The sequence below is a fragment of the Bipolaris maydis genome (genome assembly GCF_028858645.1).
Source record: "Bipolaris maydis strain C4 unplaced genomic scaffold PSV08scaffold_7, whole genome shotgun sequence".
NCBI lineage: Eukaryota > Fungi > Ascomycota > Dothideomycetes > Pleosporales > Pleosporaceae > Bipolaris > Bipolaris maydis.
In genome coordinates this window covers 275,809-289,930 of record NW_027093863.1, presented here as the reverse complement: position 1 = coordinate 289,930, position 14,122 = coordinate 275,809, and the positions used below count along the sequence as shown (strand labels likewise).

Below are 14,122 nucleotides of genomic sequence, written 5' to 3'. Positions count from 1 at the left end.
TATCCCGAAACCTGAGAGTATTCAGCCTTCCGGGATTTGAGACATGTGTTGCCTGGAACCGGTTCCCCTGGCGTTAATCCCGGTGAACCCTTTTCGGGTAGCAGCGACTTGATCGAGGCGTGATGGTCGTTGCCCTCTGTGATGCTTACCTGGAGGACACATCAACAAGGGCGTGGCTGCCTGCAGCGCTTGAGAGCCTCATTCCAGGCAACCACAACACAAAGCGCATGTCAAACAAGTTTTGTAATGTCATGAGATTCAAACTAGAACTAAAACAATCAGTGCCTAACGAAAACAGAACGCGAGTGAACAAACATTCCCAAACAGCCTATCGTGACGTAGAACCTCGTCTTCCCCAGTAACATCAGCGTCAGATACCACAAACGCCATAAATCGAACACGCCGATCCATGCTTATGATGTAACCTCATTGGCCAAAACCATATATTAAAAAGAAATCACAGTGATGATATGCAAACCTGAGCAGACAAAACAAACAGTACATGCCATAGATATCCGAAGAAAGGTCAGTTAGAGAGATAGCAAACACAGGGCCATAAATCTGCCAAAAAAAAAACAAATAGCCACAACCTTGAAACAGATATATGAAATTGCCGTGTAATGGGTGATGATGGGTGTGTAGAGCCCGGCGTTGACATGGTAAAGACATGAGGACTCGGTAGTAGCCCAGATTCGTAAGAGAGCTCCAAGGACGCCGGGGTGATGATGTGCCATGAGATGGATAGAGATATTACGCAACGAGATGGGAAGTGCAGTGATGCAAGCGGAAAGCTTAGTCCGTCCTTGTCCAGCAGAGACGGTACACATGGAGCCGTCAAATGGAAATGTTCTTCCACCGTGCGGAGAGAGCCTGACTATGGTGACTCCAGGGTATGCATACAGCAGGATGCAGGAACGGATGCGGGGTATCGCGGGGTATCATAATGAAGGAATTGGCGAAAAGACAGGCAGACCAACAGTAGGAAAAGGACTTCTCAAAGGGCCTCGAGCTTCAGCCCATGTCCATACCGTACTCGTCTTCCTCCTTCAGGCTAGTCCAGTACTGCGGCTGGTTTGATCCCGAACCGCTACCAGTGCTTTGCATGCCTGGACTAAGGCTCTGTGGTGAAACGCCGTTGAGGGGTTCACCAGCCAGGTTGGTGTGCTTGGGTACTCGCAGGCCTGAACCGGGGCCGCGCGAGTATCTGAAAGTACCGGCGCCGTTCTTCTCAAGCGCATCGAGGATTTCCGTCTTCATTCGCTTCTCGTCCTCGGACTGTTCGACAGACCACTCTTCACCAGTTGCTTGCTGGAGTCGTGCAGCCAGCTCGTCGCATTCCTGAATCTTCTTGGACAGCATCCACATGAGATCACGTGTCCAGCTGACGGCACCATTGAGAATATCACCCTTGTTGGGACCCTTGTCCTTTTCTTCGATTGGCAGACCTTGTGTAATGTTACCGGCTGCTCGCCTTCCACTTCCGCCAGCTAGAAGTGACGTGGCTTGTGGTGGTGACATACCGCTAGTGGCCATGGTAGGTGAGAGTGGGCCATTGTTGTTGATGTGCTTGCGGATCTTCTCATCCTCAAGACGGTGCTGAGGTACAAGACGAGACAAGTCGTGGATGCGCTCGTTGATATTGTCCCTGCGGCGACGCTCGACCAAGTTGTGGGACTCGCGGCGTCGGCGCTTCTTAGCGTCGGCATTTTGGCCAATATCAACCTTGGCGGGGAGTGAGTTGTGCTTGCCCGAATGCAAGACGTCAGTAATCTGTTGATGGTGCAGACCGCCAGTGTGGGGTGATGCCGTAGGCGAGTCGATCCATGAGTGGGCACTTCCTGGCGTTCCCTCCCACTGGCCAGACATGCTCTTGTGGTGGCGGTGCATGTTGGTCATGATGGGCTGCGTGTTGGTGAAGTTACCCGAGTCGGGTGTACCAAGGTGGAGACCAGCCATAGCAGGCGTCTTAGGCGACATGGGAGCCCGGTTGTCGGAGGTGGTCCTGCTCATTGTGATACGCTGGCGCATAGAGCCAGTTGGCATACTGCCGGAAAAGCTCCTCATCTGCGATCCTGATTGGTACTGGTTGAAGTCAAAATTGCCAGGGTGTACAAAAGGACTGTGAATGGGTAGGTCGTCTGGGGTGTTGGAATAGACCTGGTTCACGCTGGCATTGTTGGCGTGGCCATGGTAGTAGTCCTGCTGTTGACTCATCTGGTCCTGAGAGAAGTTGTTGAAGCCAGGCTGCTGCTCAAAGGTACCGAGTGACTCGGCAAGCTCGTCATCGGCAATGCCAGCTCCACCCTGCATGTAGCTGTTAGTGCCAAAGTGGTTGCCCATCATGTTTCCGTTCATGTTGAGCTCGGAAGGATTGATGCCACTGGCGTTCTCGTGTCCGGAGAACTGGGCGTTTGTGTATTGTTGGTTCATGTCCAGGCCATTGTGGCCCATGAAGCGGCTGTTGAAAGACATGTCGTCGACCTCTTCTTTGATGTATGGTTGAGGTGATCCTGTACCATTCATGTTGAAGATATCAGCGTCTAGCACGTCGTCAGAGGGGGACTCGAAGCCAAGGTCCAGCCTTGCAATCGGCTTCTGGGGAGAGTAGGAAGAGGGAGGAGTGAAGAGAGCGTCCGCTTCAGGGACAGTTAGTATGGTTCCGTAGTACATGATGGAAATGACGGAACGAAAAGAAAAAAAAAGATGTGCTGAGCGAGAAGGATTCACCGACGAACAGAAGGAATAATATAGAAAGAGAGAGAGAGAGAGAGAGATGCGGATCAAGTGAAACAGAATGGTGCTCTCATGACAATGTAGGATAAACTGACGTTACCAAAAGGCGTACTTACTAGGCTTTGGCATTACTGTGGGTTGCAGTATCCCAGAAGTGTGGATGTGTGTGGCCGAGGGCGGTTGCTTGTGCCGAACGTTGAGATCTGAAACAATCTATCGTCGGCTCAAGCCAGTGACCAAGGGACGCACTCGCAAGCTGGCAGAATGGTTGCAGCACGAGACGGCCTGTGTCGCTATATGGGAATTGACAGACGCTTGCTGTGTGGCGAGCACAAAGAGGGCGCGAGCAAGCCAAGGGAGTCTTTAGAGCGACGCCTGATACTCGCTAGCAAGCCTCTGGTCTTGTTGGGAGGGGGAAGCTAGTGTTTGTCTGTGGGAAGGGCATTAGCACCATGTCTGCCATGGACGAGTCATCTGTCACGGAAGGTACTCACTTTACTTGCCCGGACAAGGGATACCACGGGTTGGATGTTCCGGAGATGGGTATGGGCGGGCGTGGGGGAAAGCAAGGATGCGGCCTATCTTCGGAGCCAGATTGCGGGCTGCGGCGGGTGCTTGTGGCTGTGGGCCGAATTTGGATACTGAGAAAGACGTGTCAGCGCACAGTGCAGCAGGACAAGTGTTGGGTGGTTGAAGGGTCGGGTGCATGCGTGTGGCGCACAGATGGGTAACCCGCGAGGCAGGCAACGGAGGACGACAGCCGTGCTGCACGCCGGCACTGTGGGGACCGTGGTACGGGAGGACCAAAGCAGCGAAACAGTGTCACTGCTCCGGGGGGTGGTGTTGGGGCTTTTTTGTTTACAGCCCAGGCTGAAGCGCAGCACGGGGGCGGTGACGGTGGTGGTGGTGGTGAGGAAGGAAGGAGGGAGGGGTGGTGGTTGTTCAAGGAAAGAGCACCGAGCAGCGTTGACTCACCTTGGATGCCAGCAATGCTCAGTGGAGAGGGCAGCTGGAAGACTCGGCTTCTCGGGGTGGGCGAGAGGTCGAGTGAACAAGGTGGGAGAGCAGTTGGCTACCTGGTGGTGTGCACGAGGGAGCAGACTTGGCGGTTGGGGAGTGAGGTTGAAGGTAGGGGTCGAGGCCGAGGTGGTGGTGGCGGCGATGATGGTGCGGAGGGGAGGCTGTTTGTCTGGCGACGGGGGTGGAGAGGCGGGCGTGGGCGTGGACGAGTGTTTGTGTGCGTGGTGGGCTGCGCAGTGAGGGCTCTGGTGCAACGCGGTGGAGGGGTGGGTAAAATAGCACGAGTGGGCTCTGGAGTAGGCGGTCCGGGGGGGTAGTGGTGGGGAGGGCGGTGGCAGGATGTTCCCAGCAGCAGGCGGTGGATGAAGCGTGCTAGGCGCGGTGCAGGCTCTGGGCAGCGATGGGGGCAGGAGGCGCGGTGGGAGCGGCCCAGTGTGCAACAGCAATGCAAAGGCTGCCGCGGCTCTGAGAAGAGGAGAGACGGGGCAGCTCAAGCGAGGCCGGAAGGCGGTCAGCGAGCGTGGCCGTCTTAGTCGGGGCGCGCCAAGCAGCTATGGCCGGCCGGCGAATCAGTCCGTGGCAGCCAACGACTAGCCGATGCCGGGTGGCAGCGGTCGAGCACAAGCGGGCGGCCAGTGGGCGCGGTGCAGCAAAACGCAGACGATGCAGAGCAATGGCGACAGCCGCTGCAGTGGTTTGCGCAACCCGGCGCCGAGCGGGTGACGTAGGGCGTAGGCGACGTTGCGAGCTGGGGGAAGGCCGGCCCGGAGGGGCACTGCGCTGTATAGTATGTGGGTAGATTGATTGACTGTGTGTGTGTGTGTGTGTGTGTTGCGAGAGCGGCGGCTGGCTGTCGGTGTCTAGTGCAGTGTGTACATGTATATATATATATATATATGTACGGACGTATGTATGCAATGCAAGGTGCGGATTACTACCACTACAACGACTAGTATGTAGCGAGGGCGAGACAGACAATTATTGGGCCACCGACGGACGCGGCACGGCGGCATAATATACTCTGGCTCAGCAACGAGCAACGCGCCTCTTCTGCTCGCCGTGCCTCTGCCTGTCGCGGCGCATCAGGACGAGGCAGTCTGCAAGCCGCAAGCCCGCCGTCCAACCCTGGCGATGCGGACACCATCCGGCTTGCAAGTGGCCTCGCCTGGTCACTCGCAAGCCGTCGTGTCTCAGCTACCCGGTCCTGGCAGCCCTGGTAGAGGACGCGCGATGTGACTCACTAGCAGGCCCGCAAAGGACGTCATCTACCTGTTGCCCGACTGTCCAAGGCAGCCCTGGGCCCGAGGGGGTGTGCAAACGGCCATGTGTGTGTGTGTGTGTGTGTGTGTGTGTGTGCGTGTGTGCGTGTGTGTGTGGGCGTGCGTGGTATGGGTATGGGTGTGTGTGGGTGTGGGCGGGCATGTCCAAGGGCCGCGCTAACCCGACTCGGCCGCGTGGTTCACCCAGCACTGCGAGTCGCAGCGGGAGGCGATCGCGCGCTAGTCGCTGCAATGGCCCACCAAGTCCAAGTGTGCAGAGCATGGCAGGCCGGCCCTCACAAGAGCAGGCCGCGCTACTCCCCTCCTGGCCGGCGAGCAGACTACATTCCCATCTCCCATCACCGATCTGCTCTGCTCTACCACCCGTAACCACCGCCTGCCCTTTCCCGGCCAATCACCCCCGCCACAGCCACACCTCCGCCCTCCAGCCCGCCCTCGCCCTCGCCGCCTCGTCACAAGCCTCGCCCACCCATCACCGTGTCTGAGACGGCTGTCTGACTTCTGCCATTGGCTCTCCGCCGCCCCATCCCAGCCCTGCTCCTACACAGTACAGCACTCTACACCGCACGGACATCATCTGCACGAAATCCTCCGGTCCGTGGGCAGTTGTTCCTACTCGAGCATCCCACGACCGCACGCATACTCGCAACCCCGTCGACATCGTCCGCCGCGCCAAGCACCCTCTATCCAGCTCTGCCAAAGCCCCGCCCGCTACCGCTACAGCACTTCCCTAGCATCCCTACCATCTTCCTACCCAAGGCCCAATCTGCTCTGCCTGTCGCCTGCTGCGGCTTCTCCCCAACCTTCGCCGGCAACCCAAGAACCCAAGTCGCGTCCCCCGCGCCCACGCCTATTTCTGCTAGTCTCCCTATCCGCTCGCGACCGCCGTGCCCAGCAGCAGGTTTCTTCTGCTCAACCACACGGCGCTAGCATCTCGTGCTCCTCCGCCCTCCACCGCTACAACCCTCGCGCACAATGGCATCCGCTTCCTTCCGAGAATCCATGAACTCGCTTGGCTGGTCCAGGCGCGAGTCGCAGGCCCCCGTGAGCACCGCGCCGCCCTCGCTGCTCGACAGAATACAGAACCTGAATCCCTTTGGCGAGGGAGGCTATGTGCGACTGCCTACCACCGAGACAAACCCCGGTGCCCCTCTGCCCGCCCCGACGAGAAGAGAGGAAGAAGAGGGCTGGTTTGCGCGTAAGTTGCCCCTTCCTTCATCCCTTTCTTCCCTCCTTCCTTCCTTCCTTCCCCCTTCTGCTCTGCCAGTGGCAAAACACGTCCACCTTCCTTACGCGTCGTTTCGCGCCTCGTAATCCCCTGCTCTACTTCGATTGCACGATGCCCCTCGATCTTATATATTTCCCTTGCAAGCACCGATACCACCGACTGGCCCATGGCTCGTGGTGTCATCAGCCGACGATGCTTCCGGGCTAGTTTCACATGCACAGCCCTGCTTCTTTGTCTCCGCATCCACATTTTTTCCCGGCACATGGCAATCTTGAAATGAGCATCCGCCCAGAAGTGGGATTCCCAGTTTTTCCCCTCCTCGACCTGTCATCTGCTCCTGCTCCTGCTCCTGCTCCTGCACTCGGCAAAGTCACCGCGCAGCCAACCGTCAATGTGACAGAAGGGAGTTCCTGCGTCACCCATCTCGCATGCACGACACTTGCACTCTTCACTCTGTCTGTCCGTCTTTGAACCACGTCCCTCTGTGCTGACCAATACCCACAGTGAGTCGGTGGGACCGATTGCTCGTTTTTGGCGGCCTGCTCCTTGCTTCCTTGGCCATGTTTGCTACATGCGTTGGCCTCATGTTTACGCCTGTCTTTTTGGTTAGGCCGCGCAAGTTTGCCATCTTGTGAGTTATCTGCCTCCCCTCACAGCCCCTCCCCCTCCCCCTCCTCGTAGCCGCCCAGCTCCATGTCTTCCGCGCTACCTTCCCTTTCCCTGGTAAAGGTAATCCCAGATAGAGAGATAGGCAGTGGCACATGGCCTATCTGTTCGTCGGCACGGCTATGCGAACTCATGCAACTCGTTCAACTGCTACACGTCCCCGCTCATGTCTTGTGGACGGCAGCTCTGACGAATCGAATCCATGTGCCACTTGACCTCTCTAGCCACTGTAACATCGGCACTGGACCCCCTCTGCAGCGATCATGCGGGTCCAAGGTTCGGCGCGCTGCAGGGTACAGACAGCCTTCATCGAGTCAAGACTATACGCCAAGCCTCATGCACGTCACCTGAAGAACGCTAGTGCTAACCACCATGGTCTCATTCTAGATGGTCTATGGGCAGCCTTCTCTTTCTAGCTGCATGGGGTGTCCTGATGGGCCCGATGCAATATGGTAAGCAAGCCTTATTTGCACCAACATCACCACTCATCACCTCAAATCCACACCCTTCCATCTCATAATTACACATCCACACACCCACTCGCACACTGACTGCATTTGCCCTTTTACTAATCCCACCTCTAGTCCACCACCTTATCTCCGGCCCCAGGCTTCCCTTCACAGCCGCGTATTTTGGCAGCATCGTCCTCACGCTGTATTTCTCCCTAGGTGTAAGTCCATTTCCTAGCGTATTAACCCCTGCAACATGTCAACCCTGGTGCTTTTTCTGCCCCGGATCCCTGTCCGCGTGCCCCTCCCACTCCACGCCAGTCCTTATCGATTACGCTCTGCCCACCTCACTCTCGCTGACAATGTTCGCGTGACTAGCTGCATAGCACCCCTCTCACCTTCATTGCGGCTGTCGCTCAGCTAGTCTCCCTGGTTTGGTACATCGTATCCTACTTCCCCATGGGCTCGTCTGGTCTACGTTTTGCTGCGCGCTTTGGAGGAAACCGCGTCGCCGCCTGGATGAGTGACTAGGCTCTGCTCTTGAAACCTTGCCGGCGCCACGCTCGATATTGTGGCTATGACCCTCCTGCGAATACGGGCGTGTCGTCGCAATGCGACGCGTGTCGGACAATACATGAGCATGTCTGGCAGGGCTGTATATTGCCCTTGTACGCGAAGAGTTGACTTGCCAGGATCTCTCAATGTCATGTTCCAATCCCATCACGCTACATAGTCACATATACGCCTCTCTCCACGCCTCTTATTGCTGCATCCTGATTGATCGGCTGGCGTGGTGCTAGCGGCACACTGAACGAGGCGGCAATCAGACTAGCACCTAGCGCGCCGTGTCTGCATTGCACTGGTGTATTTGGAAGCTTCAAGTGCCATCGCCTGCAGCCATTCTGAATCAAGCTGAGAAGCAGAGGGTTGAATACAGGTTGTTCCACCAAACCAACATATCTGATACATTTCTCCGAAGCATGAGTGAGCTTGTCTCATCCACGCCCGACCAAAGCCTTTCTAACTTAACCTATCTGGTTGATCACTTGCCCAAATGTCCCCCTCGTGGCTATTCGGACTCGTCCTTGGCTGTGTCGATCTGTAGATTACCTTTGCTTACCCAAAGATTTGTTTTTTTTTCTCCTCCTTTCGAGTTCAAAGTTTCACGGAATACCCGACTCACGACATTTGTTGCATGCACGACGGGTGAGAGGTTGCGACCGATCAGCGCAGGGTCAGCGCCGTCTAAGGCAGGGTGATGGCCGATCAAGGCAGGGTCCCGAAGGCGTCTCCAGAGGCCAAATGGGCTGTGAACGGCTTTGGGCGCCATATGGCAATATCTGCGCTGATCTTGCAATGTGCGCTTGTTCGCATGCGTTCGGCGGGTGGATGCATATAGTTTGTATGCGAACGGCTCGCCAGTGTTATCGCAAATCGCGCAAGACGGAAAAAGGCGAGCGCACACGCCCTCCGTCCCTGCCCCTCCCCCTCCCCCTCCGTTCCCCTCCACCCATCTCCGTTTCCTTGGTGAACTCCTCCCACGCAGCCATGGACAGGAAACGATGGTACTAAAACGTTTGATCGTCTCAAGCTAGTGAGAGATGGCGGGAGCGCGAGGGGCCTCGTGATCTACATAGTCGACCCGAGTAGGGTGGGCCATGTTATCGTGAAGCGATAAGGTGTGGTGGTGTCGTCGCAGCAGCCCATGTTGCAGGGGGGCGGACCAATAGCGAATGGGCATTTCCCCGCACCATTTACTTAGTCCATTGAGCGCTTACGCGCAACCCACGGCAATGCGCAATCTCAGAGAGCAAGAGAGAGAGAGAAAGGTGTGGGAGGCATTTTGGTTCCAAACTGCCCTGCTAAGCCTGTCTTGGCCATGTGCAGCAGGGCACCAGTCTATCCAGCGAGGCGGGATGCCGCTCTCGGCGAAAACCCTATTTAATCGGCGCGAAACGCGGCCTTGCTAATATTGCCGGCGTTCAAGTATCTCTCTCGTTTCTAGTCAGCATGGTGTGGGTGTGTGTGTAGTGGCCCAAGGTGGTCCGACATGGCCCGAGGGGTGGGTAGTGGATGACGACATGAATGTTTATTATTAACAGTAAGTAAACCCAGATTTTCGTAACCATTATCACGAGCGGGGGGACCGTGCTGGCGCGCCCCGATGGGGGGATAGAGATGAAGAGAGAGAGAGAGAGAGAAAATAGCAAAAGATGGACAACCAGAAAAAAGAGACATGGGACTACTACACTATCTTGGTGTCAAAATGAGGGGGGTCATGTGCGCACATTCTGAAGGTTATTCGGTCCTTTAGCTATTTCTACTACTATACTGTACTATCGCCCCTAGGGCCAAGTTTGCAAGCTTATTGCCCCATGAGCGGGCGCAGTTTACCTACTACTACTACCCAAACAAAAGAAAAGAAAAATCAAGGCAAACCGTAGCAGAATGGGCGGTGTGAGCCCAAAACTTCCACTAGCATGATCATGTTTTTTTTTTGTTGGATCCTTTGGACTGGATTTTTGTTTGCATTCTTGTTTTCTCTTTTTTTTTCTTTTCCCTTCGTTCTAACCAGCTTCTCAGCTAGCACTGCCGACAAAGAAAGAAAGAAAGAGAGGTGTGTGAACTGATGCTCGTAGCTCTCTCCTCTGGAAAACCAATAAGCCACGCGGGCAAACCAAACTGTCGCCGCTGCCCAGATTCCTGGTTTTGTTTTGTTTTCTTATTGATTTCCCTTTTTGTTTTGTTTTGTTTTGTTTTCAAAATACCAACTTTTAGCGGCTGTCAGAAGAAGTTTGATTTTTAGCCATCTTTTCAATAACTTGCCGTCCGTCTATTTTCGGTACCTAGTAGAGCAATCCAGACTTGGGCACGCTGTCTAGCGAACGGCCAATATTCCACCGGCCTCGTCTACATACGAGATGTCAGCTTCCCTTGTCTCCTTTTGGGTTTCTCTCAATTTAAGAAACCCAAGCCACGAGTTCTCTTTGTGTTACGCCATCTTACGTTGGGTAGGGCCAACCCCTCCCTTCCGCACACCCATACACACACACACGCACCCCCTTCGTTTCCGCAATATCCGTTGAGCACCATGTACACTGAGCTCCGCGATACGCGAGCAAGATGTGTGTTACGGGGCGGATGGCTCGGAGGGGGAGGCGCTGACCTACGATTTCCACACCAGTATCACATAGGCGAGATCCGTTACACGTGTGCATGCATGTCCAGACTCGTGGTTTTGCCACAAAAGTTTGCATGTAGGGCTGAAAGAAGGTTATTTGTGGCGTCTTGTTGTAAGCCGCTAGAAACGTTCTTTGCGGGCAGGACTGTGAACAGGGAAGAAGAAAAGGTGACGGGTTGGAAATTGGGCGCCCTACTACTACTACGACCTGAACGGTGTGACCACATTCTGGCTGTGGTCAAAGGACTTGGCTTTTTAGCTGCATGTAAGGCGTGATGACTGGAGGCCGTTTGGTTGTTGTCAACGCCATCGCGACCGGCCACCCTTCTCGAATCGCACGTGTGAGTGATGATGTGAATATGCAAAGAGAATTAGATGTGAGTACTTGGCTTTAGCTGCATGAGGCGTAGAATCTGGATGCCCGTTGGTGTTGTAAACGCCATCGCGAATGTCTTCCCGAATCGCACGTGTGGACAATGCTGTAACCATGCGGAGAGACTTAGAAGTGAAGGCTTGAGAGGACCGGAAGCAACCGGCTGCGCCTGACTGGCTGGCTTGTGGCCGGTATACGTAGCAGCTCTTGTTCTGCTTCTCTGTAATTCCTTACTACTACTTAATAGTGACATACCCGCCTGCGATCGGGCTGTGGCCTCGCTCGCAGAGTATTACAACTGTCTGTCTGCTAGCTGCTGGACTACTATCGTAGCATATATGCACAGAACCTTCCCCACCGGAGCCTACAGTAGCCAATAGCTGCCAAGCAGAATCTGGTGTTTTTATCCGTTGTCGTTGCTTCAGGGAGTGAGAATGCGGTGCTACCCCACTCCGACTCACGTCGGCAGTATACCTCCAGACCCAATCGTGTGCAATTCCACTCGGCCATTACCCGCAAAGTTCGGGACATGGAACAGCTCTCCCAGTGATTGGGTAATGCACAACAAGATTCAAAGAGGGGTGGGGTCACCGGCGTGATGAGTGCGGCACAAACTCTTGCATGAAGCTTGTGGGGTCGGCAGACGGTGGGGTAGCAATTGGGGTAAATGAGAACTGGTACACTACTTGTACGCCAGGCGCTCCCATACTTCTTCTCCGACTCCATCTGCACCATCACGAGAAATAGCGGTGAAGCGTGCAACTCCATGCTTTCGCTTTCATTGGTCTCGTCAAACTGCACCGGAACGACTATCGCCACCAAGACGTAATCACCATGCCCGAACAGCTTCAAGACCCGAAGGAGTACCAGAATATCTTCCACTGGGCAGAGACGCAGAAGGACGGCGCTATACCCTCGTTTGGAACTAGGAAGAACGACCCTTATGAGGTGAGCTGACTAGGCAAATGAATGGTCATGTTCAAGCTTGCCCGCTGACAACTGGCGCTTTCGCAGTATCAATCCGGCTTCGGAAACAACTTCGAGTCCGAGGCAGTCCCAGGTGAGTAGGAGCCCAAATTTGATAGACCGTGCAGCCGGCTAATCGGTGGGGTCATACAGGCACTATTCCCAAGGGTCAGAACAACCCGCGATGTGTCAGATTTGGACTATATGCGGAACAAATGACCGGAACTGCCTTTGTGGCTCCAAGACACCTGAATAAAAAGGTTATACCAGTAAATCAAGCTGGCCAATATAGATGCTGACGCGTCATTCCAGGCTTATCTATACCGGGCGCGACCTGCTGTCGCTCATCAAGGATTTGTAAGAGCTCTCTTTTTTCTTTGACCGATCGGTGAGGTCGGATATGGAATTTACGCCTCACGTCATATTCGGCCCGTCTCTGGTCCTGTCAGAACAATCATGACCTCAAAGTGTCATAGGACATGGATGGCGCAGTAGCATCAAGTGGCGGTGACATTTTTACAGGCGCTGACACATGCTCATAGACCGACTTGCCAGACAATGAGGATACAGAGTCCAACTTCCTCCCTTCCAACAAGCGCGTCCATGTCTCGCCTACGCAGCTAGCCTGGCTTCCATTCGACATCCCCAAGGATGGAGATGTCGATTTTATTTCTGGCCTCAAGACTATTGCTGGCTCCGGTGAGCCAACACTGCGTGAGGGTCTGGCAGTGCATACGTATCTTTGCAATGCAAGCATGAACAGGAGGGCTGCAGTGAACTCGGATGGCGACTTTCTCATCGTGCCTCAGCAGGGAGCATTAGATATCCTGACTGAATTTGGGCCCATGTATGTGCAGCCAGGTGAAATTTGCGTCATCCAACGGGGACAGCGATTCAAGGTCAAGGTTGAAGGACCGACCCGAGGCTATATCTTGGGTAGGTCGACTGGATTCACGAAATGCGCCTAACGTTTGCTGATGCGATACAGAAATCTGGGGATCGCAATTTCAACTACCAGAGCTCGGCCCACTAGGAGCCAACGGCCTTGCTAATGCTCGAGACTTCTTGCATCCCAAGGCAAGATACGAGATTGAGAAGGCATCATGGGAGATTGTCTACAAACTTGCTGGAAAGTTTTTTGTCAGCAAGCAGGAACACTCGCCGTTTGATGTTGTCGCGTGGCATGGCAACTATGTTCCGTTCAAGTACGATTTGACAAAGTTTGTCAACGTTGGCTCAATTTCGGTTGATCACATTGACCCTTCAATCTTCTGCGTCATTACAGCTCCTTCTCGCGATCCAGCTGCGCCGCTAGCCGACTTTTTGATCTTCAGTCCACGATGGGATGTGGCTTCACACAGTACGTTATGAGTATCCAGGAGAAGGGCAAAACTAACTGTTGCTTAGCATATCGCCCGCCATACTACCACCGCAACGGAGCCTCTGAGCTCATGGGATTGATCTATGGAGAATACGCAGGTCGTTCAGATGAGTTTCAGCCTGGAGGTGTTAGTTTTGAGTGTGGCTTTGTGCCTCATGGTGTTGCATACGAAGAAGTAAGTCAACGGCGGTAAAGTTTGATGAGGAATGCTGACAACTTCCAAGTTCAAAGCCGCGAGCGCGCAACCGCCGCCTGAGATGCAAATTTCAAAGGGCGCGATCGCGTTTATGATGGAGAGCTCGAGGATGTTTACCATTACCGATTGGGCATGGAATAGCAATAAGAAACACGAGCACAACCCCAGGATGTGGTAAGTAGTCCATAGGTTGATTATCTATATGATGATTGGACTGACGCATACCTAGGGACAATCTTGTCGACAATTTCTCCACTCATCAAGACGAGGTCGACCAGCTCCTGGCTGAAGGCGTGAAGAAGCTTTCATTGTAGTTATTTGGATAGTGAAATCTTGTAGAAACAAAATACAAATGCTCTTTATACATAACTCTTACCTTGACTCAAACTGAAATCAAAATGATAAGGGCTGGCTCATCACAAGTCAACTACTATGACTCTGACCAAAAAGGCTAGTGTGTACCCCACCCGCGGGGAGTCAGGCACCAGGCTGTGATCTCATCGCGGACAGCTGAAGTCATTACTACACACTGACCTCAAAACAACTGCACTTGCGCCCTCTGTTCGTATTCGCTAGCAAGGGCTGAACTTTGGTATGCAATGCCCTTTCCGAACTGACTCATCGTGACTGCACTGTATCTACTTAATCT

The 14,122-nt window shown here is 54.3% G+C and overlaps 4 protein-coding genes across 4 annotated transcripts; 3 read left to right on the top strand and 1 right to left on the bottom strand.

The window, feature by feature from the left end:
• Positions 1-919: 919 nt before the first annotated feature.
• Positions 920-3,051, bottom strand: PSV08DRAFT_41822 (uncharacterized protein). The gene is made up of 3 exons (XM_066093955.1): positions 2,850-3,051; positions 1,521-2,636; positions 920-1,445 (listed from the first exon to the last, which is right to left on the bottom strand). Exons 1-3 carry the CDS (start codon positions 2,860-2,862, stop codon positions 1,012-1,014), a joined length of 1,563 nt encoding a protein of 520 aa, XP_065949079.1. The 5' UTR covers positions 2,863-3,051; the 3' UTR covers positions 920-1,011.
• A 134-nt stretch (positions 3,052-3,185) lies between these two features.
• On the top strand, positions 3,186-6,224 carry PSV08DRAFT_401805 (uncharacterized protein; the record flags this gene model as incomplete). The annotated part of the gene is made up of 7 exons (XM_066093625.1): positions 3,186-3,443; positions 3,477-4,019; positions 4,141-4,325; positions 4,618-4,621; positions 4,714-4,969; positions 5,001-5,078; positions 5,587-6,224. The coding sequence occupies 7 exons, from the start codon at positions 3,186-3,188 to the stop codon at positions 5,961-5,963; spliced, it is 1,701 nt and encodes a 566-aa protein (XP_065949078.1). The 3' UTR covers positions 5,964-6,224.
• PSV08DRAFT_362164 (Got1/Sft2-like family-domain-containing protein) lies at positions 5,778-8,293 on the top strand. Its single transcript, XM_014227375.1, has 5 exons — positions 5,778-6,231; positions 6,766-6,892; positions 7,315-7,379; positions 7,512-7,597; positions 7,755-8,293. The coding sequence occupies exons 1-5, from the start codon at positions 6,009-6,011 to the stop codon at positions 7,905-7,907; spliced, it is 654 nt and encodes a 217-aa protein (XP_014082850.1). The 5' UTR covers positions 5,778-6,008; the 3' UTR covers positions 7,908-8,293.
• A 3,335-nt stretch (positions 8,294-11,628) lies between these two features.
• On the top strand, positions 11,629-13,831 carry PSV08DRAFT_41794 (Homogentisate 1,2-dioxygenase). Its single transcript, XM_014227376.2, has 9 exons — positions 11,629-11,878; positions 11,945-11,990; positions 12,050-12,156; positions 12,209-12,253; positions 12,439-12,832; positions 12,885-13,256; positions 13,304-13,452; positions 13,502-13,647; positions 13,703-13,831. Exons 1-9 carry the CDS (start codon positions 11,765-11,767, stop codon positions 13,785-13,787), a joined length of 1,458 nt encoding a protein of 485 aa, XP_014082851.1. The 5' UTR covers positions 11,629-11,764; the 3' UTR covers positions 13,788-13,831.
• Positions 13,832-14,122: the final 291 nt, after the last annotated feature.

What these genes read in the sequence shown, in the direction of transcription:
- PSV08DRAFT_41822 (XM_066093955.1), bottom strand. An exon ending in ACCTACCATGGCCACTAGCG is followed by an intron (nt 1,446 to 1,520) that starts GTATGTCACCAC and finishes ACATTACACAAG; the next exon opens with GTCTGCCAATCGAAGAAAAG.
- PSV08DRAFT_362164 (XM_014227375.1), top strand. Translation starts at nt 6,009, where the DNA reads ATGGCATCCGCTTCCTTCCGAGAATCCATGAACTCGCTTGGCTGGTCC. An exon ending in CCGCGCAAGTTTGCCATCTT is followed by an intron (nt 6,893 to 7,314) that starts GTGAGTTATCTG and finishes GTCTCATTCTAG; the next exon opens with ATGGTCTATGGGCAGCCTTC. An exon ending in GATGGGCCCGATGCAATATG is followed by an intron (nt 7,380 to 7,511) that starts GTAAGCAAGCCT and finishes TCCCACCTCTAG; the next exon opens with TCCACCACCTTATCTCCGGC.
- PSV08DRAFT_41794 (XM_014227376.2), top strand. Translation starts at nt 11,765, where the DNA reads ATGCCCGAACAGCTTCAAGACCCGAAGGAGTACCAGAATATCTTCCAC. An exon ending in GGAAGAACGACCCTTATGAG is followed by an intron (nt 11,879 to 11,944) that starts GTGAGCTGACTA and finishes GCGCTTTCGCAG; the next exon opens with TATCAATCCGGCTTCGGAAA. An exon ending in CTGTCGCTCATCAAGGATTT is followed by an intron (nt 12,254 to 12,438) that starts GTAAGAGCTCTC and finishes ACATGCTCATAG; the next exon opens with ACCGACTTGCCAGACAATGA.